The sequence below is a fragment of the Dendropsophus ebraccatus genome, chromosome 1 (genome assembly GCF_027789765.1).
Source record: "Dendropsophus ebraccatus isolate aDenEbr1 chromosome 1, aDenEbr1.pat, whole genome shotgun sequence".
NCBI lineage: Eukaryota > Metazoa > Chordata > Amphibia > Anura > Hylidae > Dendropsophus > Dendropsophus ebraccatus.
In genome coordinates, this window is record NC_091454.1 from 69,006,989 (window position 1) to 69,024,210 (window position 17,222).

The 17,222-nt window shown below is 41.8% G+C and overlaps 1 protein-coding gene across 1 annotated transcript in view; it reads left to right on the top strand.

Annotated features, from left to right (window-relative positions):
• AFAP1L1 (actin filament associated protein 1 like 1) overlaps positions 1–15,071 on the top strand; it is a 75,390-nt gene extending 60,319 nt beyond the window's left edge. Inside the window, exons 9-18 of the mRNA XM_069955106.1 lie at positions 719–809; positions 1,056–1,208; positions 6,060–6,271; positions 6,468–6,613; positions 6,716–6,782; positions 6,913–7,027; positions 10,063–10,227; positions 12,217–12,395; positions 12,956–13,075; positions 14,481–15,071. Of these exons, the coding sequence (XP_069811207.1) occupies positions 719–809; positions 1,056–1,208; positions 6,060–6,271; positions 6,468–6,613; positions 6,716–6,782; positions 6,913–7,027; positions 10,063–10,227; positions 12,217–12,395; positions 12,956–13,075; positions 14,481–14,504 (1,272 nt within the window). The 3' untranslated portion in view covers positions 14,505–15,071. The remainder of the gene's footprint in view (positions 1–718; positions 810–1,055; positions 1,209–6,059; positions 6,272–6,467; positions 6,614–6,715; positions 6,783–6,912; positions 7,028–10,062; positions 10,228–12,216; positions 12,396–12,955; positions 13,076–14,480) is intronic.
• Positions 15,072–17,222: the final 2,151 nt, after the last annotated feature.

A 17,222-nucleotide genomic window follows, 5' to 3' on the forward strand; every position in this document is an offset into this window, starting at 1 on the left:
TGACCATTAGACCATAGTGGTACTGGTGAAACTCGCAGCATGAAATCCGCTGCAAATTCTAAGTGTGAACACACCCCAAAGGGGTTTTCCCGTTTAAGCTCACTTGTCCTCTATCCACAGTATAAGGGACAAGTATGAGATTTCGACCTCCGTTCCCTTCCAAGGATCTCTAGATTGGTGCCCTGACTCCTTTGTTATGAATGGAGCTGCAGATCGGCTTGTGACTTGCAGCTCCATTCATTCTCTGTGGAGCAGCTGGAGAGAGTACTCGACTCTTTCTGGCGGCTCCATTATGAATAAATAGAGCTGCAGGTCACACACCAACCGGCAGCTCCATTCATAAAAAAGGAGCCAGGCGCAGATCTAGAGATCCTGTGGATAGGGGACAAGTAAGGTTAAATCTAAAAAAAGCATGTTTAAGATAAACCAGACAGCAAGTGGACCTCTACGCTCTCAAGTGCCAGGGCTGAATTTTATTCCCAGTCCGGTCCTGCTAGCCACATTAACACTGAGGCCAGATATTGGCTGCTGCCCCACAAACATTGTATATTGACATCATCACTTCGACCAGGGACTCTGGACTGGGAGTGAGCAGAGGGGTAGGAAAATGTTTAGGCTTCTTGTTTGTCTGTTTGCTTTTATTTCTCATCTCATTACGTTATTACCAGAAAATTGCCAGTTATTACCACTTTAATTATTTGAACACACTTGTCCACAGAGGCTATCCCATGAGAAAACATCTGATTCGGACAGTGCGGCCAATGGAGAAAACAGCTCCCCCAGTAGTGGGAAAGAGAACAGAGACAATGGTGAGTTCTCTTACCCCAATATAGATTCTATGACCTTTCCAAAGTTATTATTTTGGGATCACAGTATGCAAATTTCAATTAAAAATGTCTGTATATTCCAATGTATTAACATCTAATTATTGTTAAATCAGAAGTTGTAAGCTAAAAGAATTCAAATTGTTTCACTGTCATATTGTATAGAAAATTAAATTAGAATATTTTGTTGGTACTGTAGAAAACAATAATAAGGATTTATTTTTGTTCTAGCAAAGTGTCGTAGGACGGGTCTGGCAGAACTGAAAGGTTCTATGAGCCGAGCTGCAGGGAAGAAAATTACAAGAATAATAAGTTTCTCTAAAAAGAAGCAGTCAGCTGAGGAGCAGCATACCTCATCTACAGATGAAGACGTCCCCTGCTGTGGTAAGTGGCAATATACCAATAAACAGTACTGACCTGTACACACTCAGCTTGTGTAATGGATATCCACTGCATACATGTGTACAATGAAGCCGTTCATAGGATGATATCATATGCTGTTGTCTTACAGCTTTATGAAATATTGAAAGACCACATTGGCCCCGTATCCGCTTAAGGGCTGATAGTCTAAAGGCCCTATTACACAAAACAATTATCGGCCATGCTCAGCCGATATCGGCCATTACGGCTGATAATCATCTTGTGTAGTAGAAAAGATGATCAGCCGACATGAACGAACGTTGTCTGTCGTTGTCTTTCAACATGTTTAAAAACAAATTACCTAGATAGCAGCGATCTGCAACAGCAGCGACAGCAGCAGACCACGGCTATCTGCTGTGGGCTGACCGGACGATCAAGCGATTGACCCTTCTTCTTCAGGACCTATGCAATTCTCCCTGGCGTGCTCTCAATCAACTTCTGGACCAAATCCTGACTGATAGCAGTCCATTCTTGCACAATCAATGCTTGCATTTTGTCAGAATTTGTTGGTTTTTGTTTGTCCACTCGTCTTTTGATGATTGACAACAAGTTCTCAATGGGATTAAGATCTGGGGAGTTTCCAGGCCAAGGACCCAAAATCTCTATGTTTTGTTCCCTGAGCCATTTAGTTATCACCTTTGCTTTATGGCAAGGTGCTCCATCATGCTGGAAAAGGCATTGTTGATCGCCAAACTGCTCTTGGACGGTTGGGAGAAGTTGCTCTTGGAGGACATTCTGGTACCATTCTTTATTCATGGCTGTGTTTTTAAGCAAGACTGTGAGAGAGCCGATTCCCTTGGCTGAGAACCAACCCCACACATAAATGGTTTTAGGATGCTTTACAGTTGGCATGAGACAAGACTGGTGGTAGCGCTCACCTCGTCTTCTCCGAATAGGCTGTTTTCCAGATGTCCCAAACAATCGGAACGGGGATTCATCATAACCCTCAGCAGTCCATTTCCTGTACTTTTTGCAGAATATCAGTCTGTCCCTGATGTTTTTTCTGAAGAGAAGTGGCTTCTTTGCTGCCCTCCTTGAGACCAGGCACTCACCCAGACCCAGATGCACTCACACCTGCCTGCTGCCATTCCTGAGCAAGCTCTGCACTGCTGGTAGCCCGATCCCGCAGCTGAAACAATTTTAAGAGACAGTCCTGGTGCTTGCTGGTCTTTCTTGGGCGCCCTGGAACCTTGAAGTTCTTGATGATAGATTGTCGATAGATTGTTGACTGAGGTGCAATCTTTCTAGCTGCGATGCTCTTCCCTGTTATGGCATTTTTGTGCAATGCAATGATGACTGCACATGTTTCTTTAGAGACAACCATGGTTAACAGAAGAGAAACAATGATGCCAAGCAGCAGCCTCCTTTTAAAGTGTCCAGTGGTGTCATTCTTACTTAATCATGACAGATTGATCTCCAGCCCTGTCCTCATCAACACTAGAGATGAGCGAACCGGTTCGGCCAGTATGGGATCCGGTTCAGATTTTTCCAAAAGTCCGAGTCCGGTCGGATTCGGATTTTTGGAAGTCCGCTCCGAAATTTTTTTTTTCTTGCTTTCTAAAATGGCAGCCACCATTTTAGAAAGCAGGAAGTGTTGTGGGTGGGAAAAGCGCATTCCCATGATGCCCGGAACACATCCAATCAGCAGGGACCTTGCACTAGCCCACCCCCTGTGTGACGTCGGTATTGCTTTAAGAGGAGCGATCACATGACAGCACGACACAGTCTGCAGAGAGAGAGGAAGGAGACTGTTAGCAGTGCACAGAGCTCGTCAGTGACAAAACGCTGCCACTACTGCACTGCTGCACAAGAGCAAAGACAAAAATATTATTATGAAAGCGGAGAGGAGAAACATATAGTGATTGAGAGAGAAAAATAGAGAGGGCGAAAGATAGATAGGTAGATAGATTAGGCATAGGAGAGCAAAGGGTGCACAGAACAAAAACATGCTATACAGATATACAAGTACTATAGTTGGACCCTTGGAAGAGTGTATATGACATAGGTGTTTTCCTGAGGCACAAATATATACCTTGTGCATGTGTGTAGAATAAAACTCTAAAAAAAGTGTTATACAGATATACAAGTACTATAGTTGGACCCTTGGAAGAGTGTATACAACATAGGTGTTTTCCTGAAGCACAAATATATACCTTGTGAATGTATGTAGAATAAAACTCTAAAAAAAAAGTGCTATACAGATATACAAGCACTATACTTGGACCCTTTTTCCTGCATAGACCCTGTAATGGTGAATTTCCTGCATAGACCCTGTAATGGTAAATATTAAAATCTAAAAAAAAAAAAAAAAAAAAAAAAGATTGACTTTGAGATATTGAACAGATAAGGATGTTACTGACATGTAGAGCCCTAAATTCAACCAAATACACTACCCCCGTATCATATAGATGCTTTAAACTATGAAATCCGAAGAAATCCGAAATTCAGTCGAATGGAACTTTTCAAAAAAATCCGGAAGTCTAGTCGGAACGAACTTTTGAAAAGTTCGCTCATCTCTAATCAACACCCACACCTGTGTTAATGGAGCAATCACTGAAACGATGTTAGCTGGTCCTTTTAAGGCAGGGCTGCAATGATGTTGAAATGTGTTTTGGGGGATAAAGGTAATTTTCTAGGCAAATATTGACTTTGCAAGTAATTGTTGTTAAGCTGATCACTCTTTATAACATTCTGGAGTATATGCAAATTGCCATTTTAAAAGCTGAAGCAGTAGTCTTGCAGTAATATTTGCATCATTCTCAAAACTTTTGCCCATGACTGTAGTTCCATATTCACTAATCAGTATGTTTTTGGAGTGGGTGAGATAATCAGAGCACCAGGAGGAACCTGTGCAAATTCAAGAACATGCAACTTCACCAGATATTATCCTTAGGGTGTCTTCACACACACCGCATCCACAGTGGCTTTAACGCTGCAGACTCACAGCTAAATCCGCTGTGGATACAGTGTCAGTGCATCTCTATGAGAATACATACTCGCAGCGAGATTGACATCCCGCTACGTGTATGTACGTTAATCCCCCCGGTGGTCAGAGCATACATCACCTCCTCCCTGCTCCGGCTTGCTTTGGGGGTTCTCAGCAGGACGTCCCACTAAGCCAATCAGTGGCTGCGGTGGGGAACCACACTGATTGGCTGAGCAGGACGAGCAGATGCCGGGAACCCCCAAAGCAAGCCGTAGCAGGGAGGTGGTGATGTATGTTCTGGGCGCCGGGGGGGAGGTTAACGTACATACACGCAGCAGGATGTTAATCCCACTGAGACTATGTATTCTCGTAGGTATGCACTGACACTGGATCCACAGCAGATTTCGCTGCAAATCTGCAGTGTGAAATCCGCTGTGGATCCGGTGTGTGTGAAGGCACCGTAGGCAGATTTGCACTGGGGACCCCAGTGTTGCAAAGCAACGGTGCTAACCATTTGGACACTATGATAGCCAGGGGTTCAAAACCTGTACAGACCTAATATGTCTCACGAGAGGGGAAGAAACATGGCATTCTGTTAGAGAAGCAATAAAGGTGAAAGGTGTTTGTAGTAGCAGGATTGTCCTGGGCTGGTGAACTGTGCCCACCAGCCCAGGACGATCCTGCTACTACAGACAGAGAGACTTTGGCTGGAGAAAGGTCTGGGAGGACCAAATTGTCACCCTATATACGTATTGGGGAAAATTTATCAAACATGCTGTAAAGTGAATCTGGCTCAGTTGCCCCTAGCAACCAATCATATTCTACTTTTCATTCCTCACAGACTCTTTGGAAAATGAAAGGTGGAATCTGATTGGTTGCTAGGGGCAACTTTAGACCATGTTTGATAAATCTCCCCCATTGTCTCTGTTCATTGGTTGGAATTAGGGAACAAAGCACATTTTCTTCGTAAATAAACTTAATTGCATTTCTACCAGAGTGCTATGTTTTTTTCCCTCGCACTGATGTAGGGTTGAGGAACCCTTTTCCACAGAGCACCTACCTCCAAAAAGGTGTGCAGTGACAAATCTCCTATACTATCTAATATGTCTCACAGCTGAATGTTTGCTATACTTGTATCCAGTGTAAACAATCCTTTGTGATCTACATACTTAAAGGGGTAGTGCGTCGCTCAGCAATTATTCACAGAATAACACACATTACAAAGTTATACAACTTTGTAATGTATGTTATGTCTGTGAAGCGCCCCTTTCCCATGTCCCCCCACCCCCGCACGTGTACCCGGAAGTGTGGTGCGCTATACATACCTGATCCATATCGACTGACCCCGTCCGCCATATTCTTCAAAGACGTCATATTCGGGAGGCCGGCCGACCCGCTTCTGCCGGCCCCCCTCTGCAGCGTCATCAGCTGCTCAGCCGCGATTGGCTGAGCACAGTTATGCTCAGCCAATCGCGGCTGAGCAGCTGATGACGCTGCAGAGGGGGGCTGGCATGCGGGACGGCTGCAGCGAGTCGGCCGGCCTCTCGAAGATTGCATCGACAGTAGACGGGCGTCGACACACGTGAGGTATGTATATCGCACCACATTTCCGGGTACACGTGCGGGGGTGGGGGGGACACGGGAAGGGGGCGATTCACAGACATAACATACATTACAAAGTTGTATAACTTTGTAATGTGTGTTATTCTATGAATAATTGCTGAGCGCCGCACTACCCCTTTAAGAAACACGAATATACTTCTTGATAGCTTTCTACGAAATATTACCATCCTGTATTCTTAGCTACTTGACACACAAAAATATTGATATAGGCAATCTATACACACAATGTCATTACATTCCGCCGTACTTTCTGTTTTCTGTGCTAGGCTTCCTGAATGTGCTTGTGAATCAGTGCTGGAAGGAACGCTGGTGCCGCTTAAAGGGACAGACTCTTTATTTTCACAAAGACCGCAATGATCTCCGGACTCATGTTAATTCTATTGCGTTGCGTGGCTGTGAGGTGTTACCAGGTTTTGGGCCCAAGCATCCATTTGCTATCCGGATACTACGTCAAAATCAAGAAATCTCTGTGTTAGAGGTATGTGTGAACAGATGGGAAAAAAACGGCTGTATTTTGCAGAAGCAGGTGGTAAATAATGAGCTTGTTCATTATTTGAACAGTCATAATCAATTAAGTTGGTTACAATTTTTGTAGAATTAGCAATTACCATTACGCTATACATTACATGTCTCACATGCAAATGTCTTACATTTACTATTCATGTTATTTACAGGCCAGCTGTTCTGAAGAAATGGGTCGATGGCTGGGTCTTTTACTTGCTCAAACAGGGTCCAAAACCAGACCTGAAGCCCTGCACTATGACTATGTAGATGTGGAAACAATAGCCAATATAGTGACCGCTGTGCGACACTCTTTTATGTGAGTTACAAAGGGTGAAATAGAACTGAAACAGGTGTATGCTAAAGCTTCATGTCTAATGTGTTTGCTATACTAACAGGATATTTTGAACCTTACTTTCAGGTGGGCAAAATCCTCACACAGTGGTAGCAGTGACTCCCAGGTCTATGATGATGTGGCATATGAAAAGGTAATACTGGGGTTGTTATACATCATTTTCTGCAGAATACCCACCACCATTCCATTGTACTTGATTGCATTCTCTATAGTGACCAGTAGTGGGAGCCAATGTACTTTATTTCATCCACCATTGTTTTCAGATTGAAGACCCAAAACGCTCCCAAGGAGGAACACAAGTAAAACGCCATGCCTCATCCTGTAGTGAGAAATCCCGCAAGCTGGACCCTGAAGTTAAAATTAAACGCCATGCTTCAAGTAAGAGCTATAAGGATAGATTTACTCAGTGTTTTGCTGCATTTTTTACAGTGTTATTTGGACACAAATGCTGCATCTGGCTGCTACTCCAAAGTCTAAAGTGAAATATAAAAAAAAACACTATAAGGCTATGTTCCCACAACGTTTTTTTTATGTCTGTTTATTAATATTTAAAATAAAATCTGAGGACAAAATATGTTCATCATTTCGCTATTTGGCTGCCAGTCAGTGCAATGACGGCTGTTGGTACATTATTCTGGTTCAGGTGGACTAATTGGCCTTTGGATGTATCTTTAATTGTAAACTCCATAAAATTTAATAGTAATGACCACTGACCATTAAAAACTTGTGAAAACAAACTAAATTGTAGTGTAGGTTACAATAATTGAGAAAAAACTTGTGGACACAACAACCTTATGGGGTTAAGGCTATGTTCACACACAGTAAAATAAAAGCTAAATAAGGCCGTCATTTTGGGTGAAAAGAAAGCAATATGTAAACAGGTTAAAAACCAGCCATTTTATGGAAAAAAAACTGGTTGTATATGATGACCATTATTTTTATGTCCATATTGTGTGTGCACTGATGGTCAGTTCCCTTGAGGTTATGTTCAAACAAAGTTTGTTTTGCAGCCATCTTTCTGGATGGATGTCATTTTGATGCCAAAACATGGCCGTCTTTTGATAATTACGGCCTCAAAATGACATTGCGTGAGCATGAGACATTGTGAGACATTGTGTGAGCCATAGACTTCAATAACTTCAATAGAGCACATTATTAGGCTATGTTCACGCATATATATATATATATATCATATATATATATATATATATATATACTTATATATATATATATATATATATATATATATGTGTGTGTGTGTGTGTGTGTGTGTGTTGGAAAAGCAGCTGTCTGAGCACACATTGTTAAAAATATTGCACAGGCTGACATTTTTCCATAGACCGTAATGTAGCACTAACATATATTTTCTTTATTTCATCAACTTATTTTACTTCTATTTTACTGGATGAACACAGCCCAAACATTTAATCATCTTGCTACTTTTGAAAAGCAGGAAAAGTAAATGGGATTTTACTGTTGGCTATAACCAACAATAGTTCAACAAGTTCATTATGTTTGGGATATCAAATACTGGTCTTGGTGTTAGTCAAACATTCATATGGCCAATTTAACACTTGACATTTAACATTGATTGGGGTTTTTCTTTGCCCCGTTCATCTTATTTTTGCTCTATGTTACTAGTATGCCAGGATACCGGCAAAAAAGTATACCATGGCATACCCACCACAGGCCCATTGACATTCATTGACAGAATGTTGTCTGTTTGTCACTACATTCAACTTATTTCTAGGAAGTATACTTTTTTGTGCTGGTAGATGCATAAAAATGCATTAGTTAGTGTAGTTTTTTTTTTTTTTTTTAACATAGTGCAGTGCTCTCTGCTGCCTCCTCTGCCCATGTTAGGAAGTGTCCATAGCAAGAAAGATTTATTCAGGGGTTTGCCCCTGGACACTTCCTGGCAAAGAAAGAGGTGGATGTAGGGCAGTGCTTCTCAATTCCAGTCCTCAGGCCTCACCAACAGGTCAAGTTTTAAGGCTATCCCATACAAAGGACACCTGTGCTAATACCTGATGCACTGAGTATAATTATATCACCTGTGACTTACTAAGGAGCTCCTCAAAACATGACCTGTTGGTGAGGCCTGAGGACTGGATTCGAGAAGCACTGCTGTAGGGAACACTGTGTCAGACAGGAATGAACTTCACAACTTTCACCAGGGCATACGGCGGCTGATAAGTACTGGTCTGGAAGTACTAAAATAGGAATTATAATCGAATCAGTATAACTGGCACCAGTTGATTTAGAAGCATTTTTCCCTCCAGGATATCCCCTAATTAGATAGATCTTAAAAGTATCAAAGTGTTTTCCAGCCGTTTGGCCAAAGCAAGAAGTGGAACCAAAGATTATGGTAATAATAAAGGAAAGATCTTTATTATTGCTGTTAGATCCACTTATGGCTTTGGCACAAAGACTGCATCAAAAACTGCTGTGGATTTATTTTTTAATGCTGTTAAATACTCAGTTTGCAGTTAAAAGAGTAGTCCTGTGAAATAAAAAAAAAAAAAGAGGAAGAGGGGTGGAGAAACATAATAAACAAAGTATACTTACCATCCCTGTGCCTCCATATTGCTGCTCCCGGGTCTCACTGATAGCCGCTAGCTGTCATTTTAGTCTGGAATTCGGGTAGGGCATGTACCCAGCTCCTCCAGCTGCAAAGCCATGGCCCTGATAATTGACTATCTGCTCAGCCAGTCACTGATTAGCTGAGCGGTCAATTTATCAGCCGGGTGTGTGACCTTACAGCTGGCCAGTTGATCCTTAAATCCTTCAGTCTGTCCATTGAAATCAATGGTGTTCTGTTGCCGCTGCTCCTGTTACGCGGAGCGATGCACAGCAGACTGTCACTGACATGAATGGGCTGTTTCAACATGTTGAAAGATCACGATCAGTCAACACTGTGCATGTCGGCTGATCATGGTCTTTCATAATGTCCTAATACATTAAACAATTATTGGCCAGAACGGCCACTAATCGGCAAAGTACGGCCTATAATCGTTTTGTGTAATAGGACCTTAACTCAATCCACATATTTTTTATTATCCACCACCCACTCCGTCATAATGGTTGGTGTGTAGAGATGAGCGAACCTCGAGCATGCTCACGTCCATTCGAACCCGAGCATTCGGCATTTGATTAGTGGTGGCTGCTGAAGTTGGATAAAGCCCTAAGACTATGTGGAAATCATGGATATAGTCATTGGCTGTATCCATGTTTTCCAGACAACCTTAGAGCTTTATCCAAGTTCAGCAGCCACCGCTAATCAAATGCCGATCGTTCGGGTTCGAATGGACTTAAACCCGAACCCGGTTCGCTCATCTCTATTGGTGTGTCATTCTCTCACATGCCTTGTATGCCACAATGACAAAGACATTCCCAAATACACTCTATTTCAGATGCCAACCAGTACAAATATGGTAAAACCAGAGCTGAGGAGGATGCACGGAAGTTTGTGAAAGAGAAGGAACGTCTGGAAAAGGAGAAAGAAGTAATCAGAAACAAGTTGGTAGCACTGAGGAAAGAAAGAAGAGAACTGAAGGAGATGTTAAAAAATAGCACAGGTAAAGTAACATGTGACACAAAGCTTTATATGTAGGAATTCCAATTGTATTTATAACAAAGGCGCCACAATACGTTACAATACCCTCTGTGGAACATTCCAGGGCTTTGATTTCTTGTGTGAAAGGAATCTAGGCTAGCAAAAGAACTTATTGTTCCATTGGTAATGCATGTGAATGGGGTATTTTATATCCCATTCACATGCTCAGAAAATAAGGCTAATCCATGTGCAGACGTGCTGCAGCTGAGTTCCGTATTTCTGCAATGGGTTCTCTGTATACACTTCGAATTTGCCATAGGGTGAACATAAAGACTGAACAATGCAGTCATGATTCAGGAAGACCTAAGGGTCCTTATATACAAGCAGACCCATGCTCAATGCGGTCACCGATGTACCAGGTTTGATAAGCCTTTCATGTGGCTCAATGATTGGGCAACCCTTTTACTTGTGGGTTGTGGGTATTGTGGTGAGAGCTTACCACACGGGTTCTGCCGTAGCGGTGAGCAGTGACAGACGGCCGGTCACTGGTTAGCTGGAACAGCGTGACTCCACTGATGCAGCGGTCGTTGGCGGTGGCGGTGGTGAGATATAGCCCTGCCTGTTGGTGGTTTGTCGTGATGCCAGTGTCGGTTGGGCACACATATGGTGGCACACCTGCTTTATTTTAAGTGGGCTTGCTATACCTTTTTTTCCCCTGTGGACAGTAAGCTGCCGTGCTGTTCAGGGGTCCCTTGAGCAATTATCACAATGGTCCAGAGTGGAGTAATGACCCACCCAGACTATTGTCACTGCCACCCACAGAAAGGGGAGATAACCCAAGAGAAGTGTGATTGCTGTGTAGGTTCTTGTCCCATTAGAATAAATATAATCTTGTTTACTGTGAAGATACTTGATACAGGGCAACACATTATATTTTCATCTTAATAAGTTACTTTGTACTTGAGACAAGAACAGTTCTGTACTGAGAGTTGAAAGAGTGATACAGCCGTGCTGGCTGGGTTGCGTGCTGAGAGGTAGAAAAGGATCAGAAGAGTACAGAGGAGGATGTTGAGAGAGTCCCAACCCAAGTAGTACTGTGCTGTGCCAGAACTTTAGAGGTAGAATAAGTAGAATACTTGAAAGTAGAGAGAAACCCATATTTTGACTCTTTGGTCTTTGAACCACCTATTGCCCAACAGTGTCGGGTGACCTGTCCAAGATGGTGATGCAAGCCCCAGACCTTGTTACCTGGGATCAGCAGAGTGGTCAGAGTTCTCTGATTACACCCGTGCTGCGAGATAGAGTGCTTAGTCTTCTAGCAACTTTGCTCTATTCGGATCAGTTCCTTTACTTCTTGTGGATACTGTCCTGCACTGTTTTCTTCTTGTCCACGGCGTGGGTTGAGATGATCCCTGACTTGTCCTCTCTAATAGTAGCTTAACACTGCATAGTGTGTAGTAGAGTTGCTTGAGGCTGTGTCTAGGTCTCGCATTTACATGTACTCTGCTCAGCGTCTAGGCTACAACTCTGGACTGGGGACCTGGCAGGAGCCAGGGCCCAACTTGACTGCTGTAGGGAGCGTCCTAGCTTGCGTCCTTCCTCTACAGAATCTAAAGCAAAAAGACCCTACACTTCATTTACCCATGTGACTTCCTTCCTACAGCATATGTAAACTGTGCTGTGAGTGGGTGAAGAGTGCGTGTGTAAAATACAAGAGAGAGATGATAGGTTAGAAAGGGAAAGAACTCTCATTGGCCTACAGATCCATGTGGTACATAAGAAAAACAATAACCCTTTAGTTCCTACATCTGTGCAATATCTGGACATAAACATTAGTAACAACGACATCTAGTGGCGAAACTCTGGTACTGCTACATCACCACTAACTCTTATAAGTGCAGACTTTTGCGAAGGGTGTAACCAATAGCAACACTCGTGGTGGGACAGCACAGCATCACCATATAACTTTTCTATTATGACTATTTCATTCACATTTACTCTTTGTGTTCAGGGAAGCAGCAGCAGGATCTGGAGACAAGGCTGGCCTCATCAGAAGAACAGTGTAAGGAAAATGAAAAGAGCCGTGTAGATTTGGAGCTGCAACTTACAGAAGTGAAGGAGAATCTAAAGAAGTCACTGGCTGGAGGTCCATCACTTGGGTTGGCAGTGACAGGAAAAGCAGAAAATCCAGTAAGTACAGTACAGTGGTCCCACACGTTACAATATTAATTGGTTCTAGGAGAACCATTGCATTGGTGAAACTATTATATCTGGAGACTTGAACTCTAGGAAAAACGAATCAAGGATAAAGCAAGTTCTCACTCATAAAAGTGAGAAAGCTGCTGGAGACTGTTTATCACTTTTGATGTAGGTAACAGGGGTTTCTTTAGGGTCCTGAACAGAAAACACTCACACCTGAAATGGAACCCTCATTACCTGTGTCCAAAAGAGCAATCCTGTACTATATTGTAAAGAGGCACTACTAGACAACCATTTAACATGCGTACTTCAATAATACTGAGGGTTTCATTACTGAAGCCATTTGAAGTTGAGGGACCATTGTATTTTAAATGTTATGTTTCATATAGTCTAAAAAAAATGTAAGTAAAGGAAGTGATACATTTACTTTAACATTTAGCAGCGAACAGTTCTACACTTGCTGTAAAGAACGCATTCCTATACTAAGCCTCAACTTTTTGTGTAATTTGACTGTGATTAATATGATGAATATTGATTTTTTGTTTCTGCAGCCACCAAAACCCCAACAAGAAAGTGAGCGTCCTGTGCCTGTCAACAGTGCGGCAGAGTTGAGACATAGAGCCCCATCCATAGTGACAACCAACAAAGGAAAGGTGCTTCAAAAAGCCAAGGTTAGTTATGTTCCAACTACAATGTTGTCCGTTCCCTTTACCATATCAGTAACTAAAAACATGGCGTGCCCCTTATTATTGTGTTAATACAGTATATTCTGGTCGGTATTGGCTTAGGGCTCCACATGCAACACAGCACATAAGTTATGTAAGAAAGAAGCCAATAAACCTGACTTCATTTTTTTGCAAATATGAATAGGTCCCTTTTTCATATACTGATATATTTAAAACACTTAACATTTTGGCCATCAAATAACCCAGTCATATTGTAATATAGGAATTAGAAACTTGAGTCAGAGGTCATGGCCTCTTTATTATAGACATTCAAAGAGTGGACAGCAGATAACAAAGAACAGCTCTTAGCTCCGTGTTCATTGTCTGTGCTATTACACACACAGACCGCAAGCGGGAAGGAGCAAGGGAGGCTGCCCTGACAGTCCTTAGATTGTCTGGGTGGCCCATTAAAGAAAGCAGCAGACTGTAGCCGCTGCTCCTGTTACACAGAGAGACAGTCAGGGCTGTATTTACCACTAGGCACCCGTGGTCTGGTGCCTAGGGCAGCACCAAGGAGCAGGGGGAAGAAAACAACTTTTTTTTGTTTTTATTTTTCTAGTCTCCCACCACCTCTTCATACTTGCCAGTAAATCTGGTGTCTTTTTGAGAGGTGGTGGTGGTGATGTGGGGGTTATGGTGATATTGGTCAGGTCTGGTATGGCGATGTTATCCAGTCACAGTATGGTGGTATTGGTCATGTCTGGCTGGTATGGCAGTATTGTTCAGGTCTGGTATGGTGGTACTGATTAGGTCTGGTATGGCAGTGTTAAATATGATGCCTGGAGATATTACCTACCAATCGACCAATCCTAATGCTAATTGGTGAGTAAAGCTGGGGGGGCCTGTACAGGTTTAGTGCCTTGGGCAGCAGCTGCTAATAATACGGCCCTGGAGACAGGCAGCATACCGTTGCTATTGTTATCATTTTGATTCAACATGTTGTAAGACAATGATCAGCCCACATTGCTGATTGTTACCTTTTTAACATGACATATTACACCAAATGTTTATCCTTGGTGTAATGGGGCCCTTGCTCTTATAGAATGGACCCAGTCGTGTATTTTGTGACCGTCCACTTATTTGAATGCATTGTGGACCTGTACTGGTGCAAAAGGGGTCGTGGCAAGTTTGTCACCTATGGAAGTTGGTTAGCGTATTTCATACATTGCATGGTATATCCTTCACATCTCATTCTGATAGCATTGCTTTTCTATAGAATGCATGGTGATTGTTTGCATAAAAACTTAATTAAATTTTGATATCATCAGTGTGAATACAGTAATAGGTTCAGGGCTATTCTAAAAGACTGCATCAATTCATCGGAATCTAATGTTCTATTGTTCTATTTCAGGAGTGGGAAATGAAGAAGTCCTAAAGCACAAATAAATGGAAAACAGTTCTAGTTCTAACATGAAACCATTGGTTAAATGCATGTGCCTTATGAGAGGAAACGTACAGTACAGAGATGTATAAAGGCAAAGAATGAACACTGGACTGACATGATGAGAAGAGGATTTGGTGTCACGTTAATTCTAAAGGATGTATAAATAAGTTCTTACACTAAAACTGGGTTTAATGGAAAAGAAATGTAAAAAAAAGACCTTATGTTGTTACACTATACTCATTGGAACATCAACTTTTCATATTATAGAGTCCAGTGATAAAAGTTGTAGCCTGGAATTATTTACCCTTGATGGTCAACGCAAGTGAATGAATCTGGATTTTGAGAGATGGAGACTGGAGAAACACTATTGTAAACTGTGCCAAGAAATATTCCGCCAGGATGGTGCCCTGGATACAGGACATGGCCTCTCTACTGTGAATGTTTAACAGTGTTCTCAGAATGTATCTACTATACTTGTCTACTATTAATTGTCACTGAAATGATTGGATACGTAAGGATAGAAGCTACATACTGGGTAGGAAACATATCTTCTCGAAAAAAAAAAGTCAGGGTCACTTTGCATGGCGTCTACATATTGATTCAATCCCCATTTGCATCAGGAACAAAGAGAGCTGCATTACAGCAGTCCATTATAGTAAGATGTGTCACTTAGGTCACTTGTCATGTAGATATGTTCATGTTCTCCAGCTCACCCCAACAGAACAGTCTTCCGATGTCCTAAACACTAGATTTATGATTTCCTAACTTCACATGCTTCTAAAAATGTACTAAAAGACAATGACGTTTTTGTTTTTTTAATGTGCCTTAGAAAAATGTTAGCTGTATGACAGATAACTATTGATGGCATTGTTGAAGTATTTCCATCATATACTGTTATGGCGTATCACTAGAATAAAGGCCCTATTCCACCAACAGATCTGACGACAGATTATCTGCCAAAGATGTGAAGCCAAACCCAGGAACAGACTATTAACAGAGAACAGGTCATAAAGGAAAGACTGGATTTCTCCTCTTTTCAAATCCACTCCTGGGTTTGGCTGTAAATCTTTGGCAGATAATCTGTTGTCAGATCTGTTGGTGGAATAGGGCCTTAAGTCATTACTGTCTGATCAATGGTGGAATCTCTGAATCTGGAAAACAACAGGACCTGCATGGCGCCACTAGTCAACCTTTGTGCAATGAATTGCATCACCGCACCATTGAAGTGAAAGGGTCTGTGTTTTAGTTCCCTGTATAGCAGGGGGATAGTAGTTACTATGCAAGAAAAATTCTGTAAGGTAGCCATAGTGCTTATCTGACAGAACTGATGGCATATCCTATGATCAGGCATTCCTTTCTATGATGGAAAAACTTATTGTACTAGTTCCGATAAGCAATATTGTTATGATTAATTTGTGATAAAGGAAAGGGAAAGTGTTACAATTTCTGATTATAAGACATAGTATAATGTGAAGGAAAATCCCTAAAAAGAGCCCTTGCCTTTTCTGCATATTGTGCCACTAATGTACAAAGAGCTGTATGCACTTTATGAATCTTCCAAATGTTTTTCAATAAAAGGACAATGTACAGAATCCCCCTGTGCTTTTATTTTCTTATTTCGCAGTTATATACTGAATTGTTGAATTTATGAGGGATTAAAATTATACAAGTAAATAGGTATAGTCCACTTAATTATTATTATTATTATTATTATTATTATTATTATTATTATTTATTTATAAAGCGCCCTAAATTCCAGAGCGCTATACAATAGATAGGGGTAACAAGCAGAATACAAGATCAAAACATATTACATGAAGGCAAAAAACAGACTGATACATGGGGGAAGAGGACCCTGCCTGCGAGGGCTTACAATCTATAAGGTACGGGGAGAAAAACAGGAGGTAAAGTGCAGCCTAGTCAAGTGTGATGCAGAATTATTATAGGTTGTAGCCTTGTTTGAAGAGATGGGTTTTCAGGTTACTTTTGAAGGACTTGATGGTGGGTGAGAGCCGGATGTGTCGGGGTAGTGAGTTCCAGAGTATGTGGGAGGCTCGGGCAAAGTCATTTGAATCATTTTCATTAAGATTATTACTGGTGATCGTATCCATGTCACTAAACACCCTCTTCCAGTTAACAGTTGACAATGAGCATCTGCTGTAGACCATAATGTCCTTTAAAGGTTATCCAGAATTAGAAAACATGCAGGTAATTCCTTGCAAAAACAGCACCACACCTGTCTCCACATTGTGTATGGTTAGAATGTTAGAATTCAGCTTGGTTCACTTCAATGGAGCTGGTGCTGTTTCTGGAAGAAAATGGCAATGTTTTCTACACCTGGATAACCCCTTTAAAACTACCAGGTGGACAATTGTTACCGTTTCTTTAGGGGTACATTCTCTAAGGTATGTTCACACATACTTAAAGGAGAAGTCCGGCGAAGATCATCCCCCCGCCATCATCCTCTCCAACAGCCACAGGCCGCACAGCTCTGGGAGTCGGGTCGTGACATCACCACTACATCCAGGAAGTGAAGCCTTGATGCAGTAGTAAGTGCAGGGGAAAAAGCACTTTATAAGCATTTCCTGTAATTAGTGTATATTGGTGATTTGTATAACTTTTGGGGGGCAATACAATATTTTAATAAAAAATTTCCTCAGACTTCTTCTTTCATCAGCTGTGCAGTTATATTGATTAAATTCACAGCAT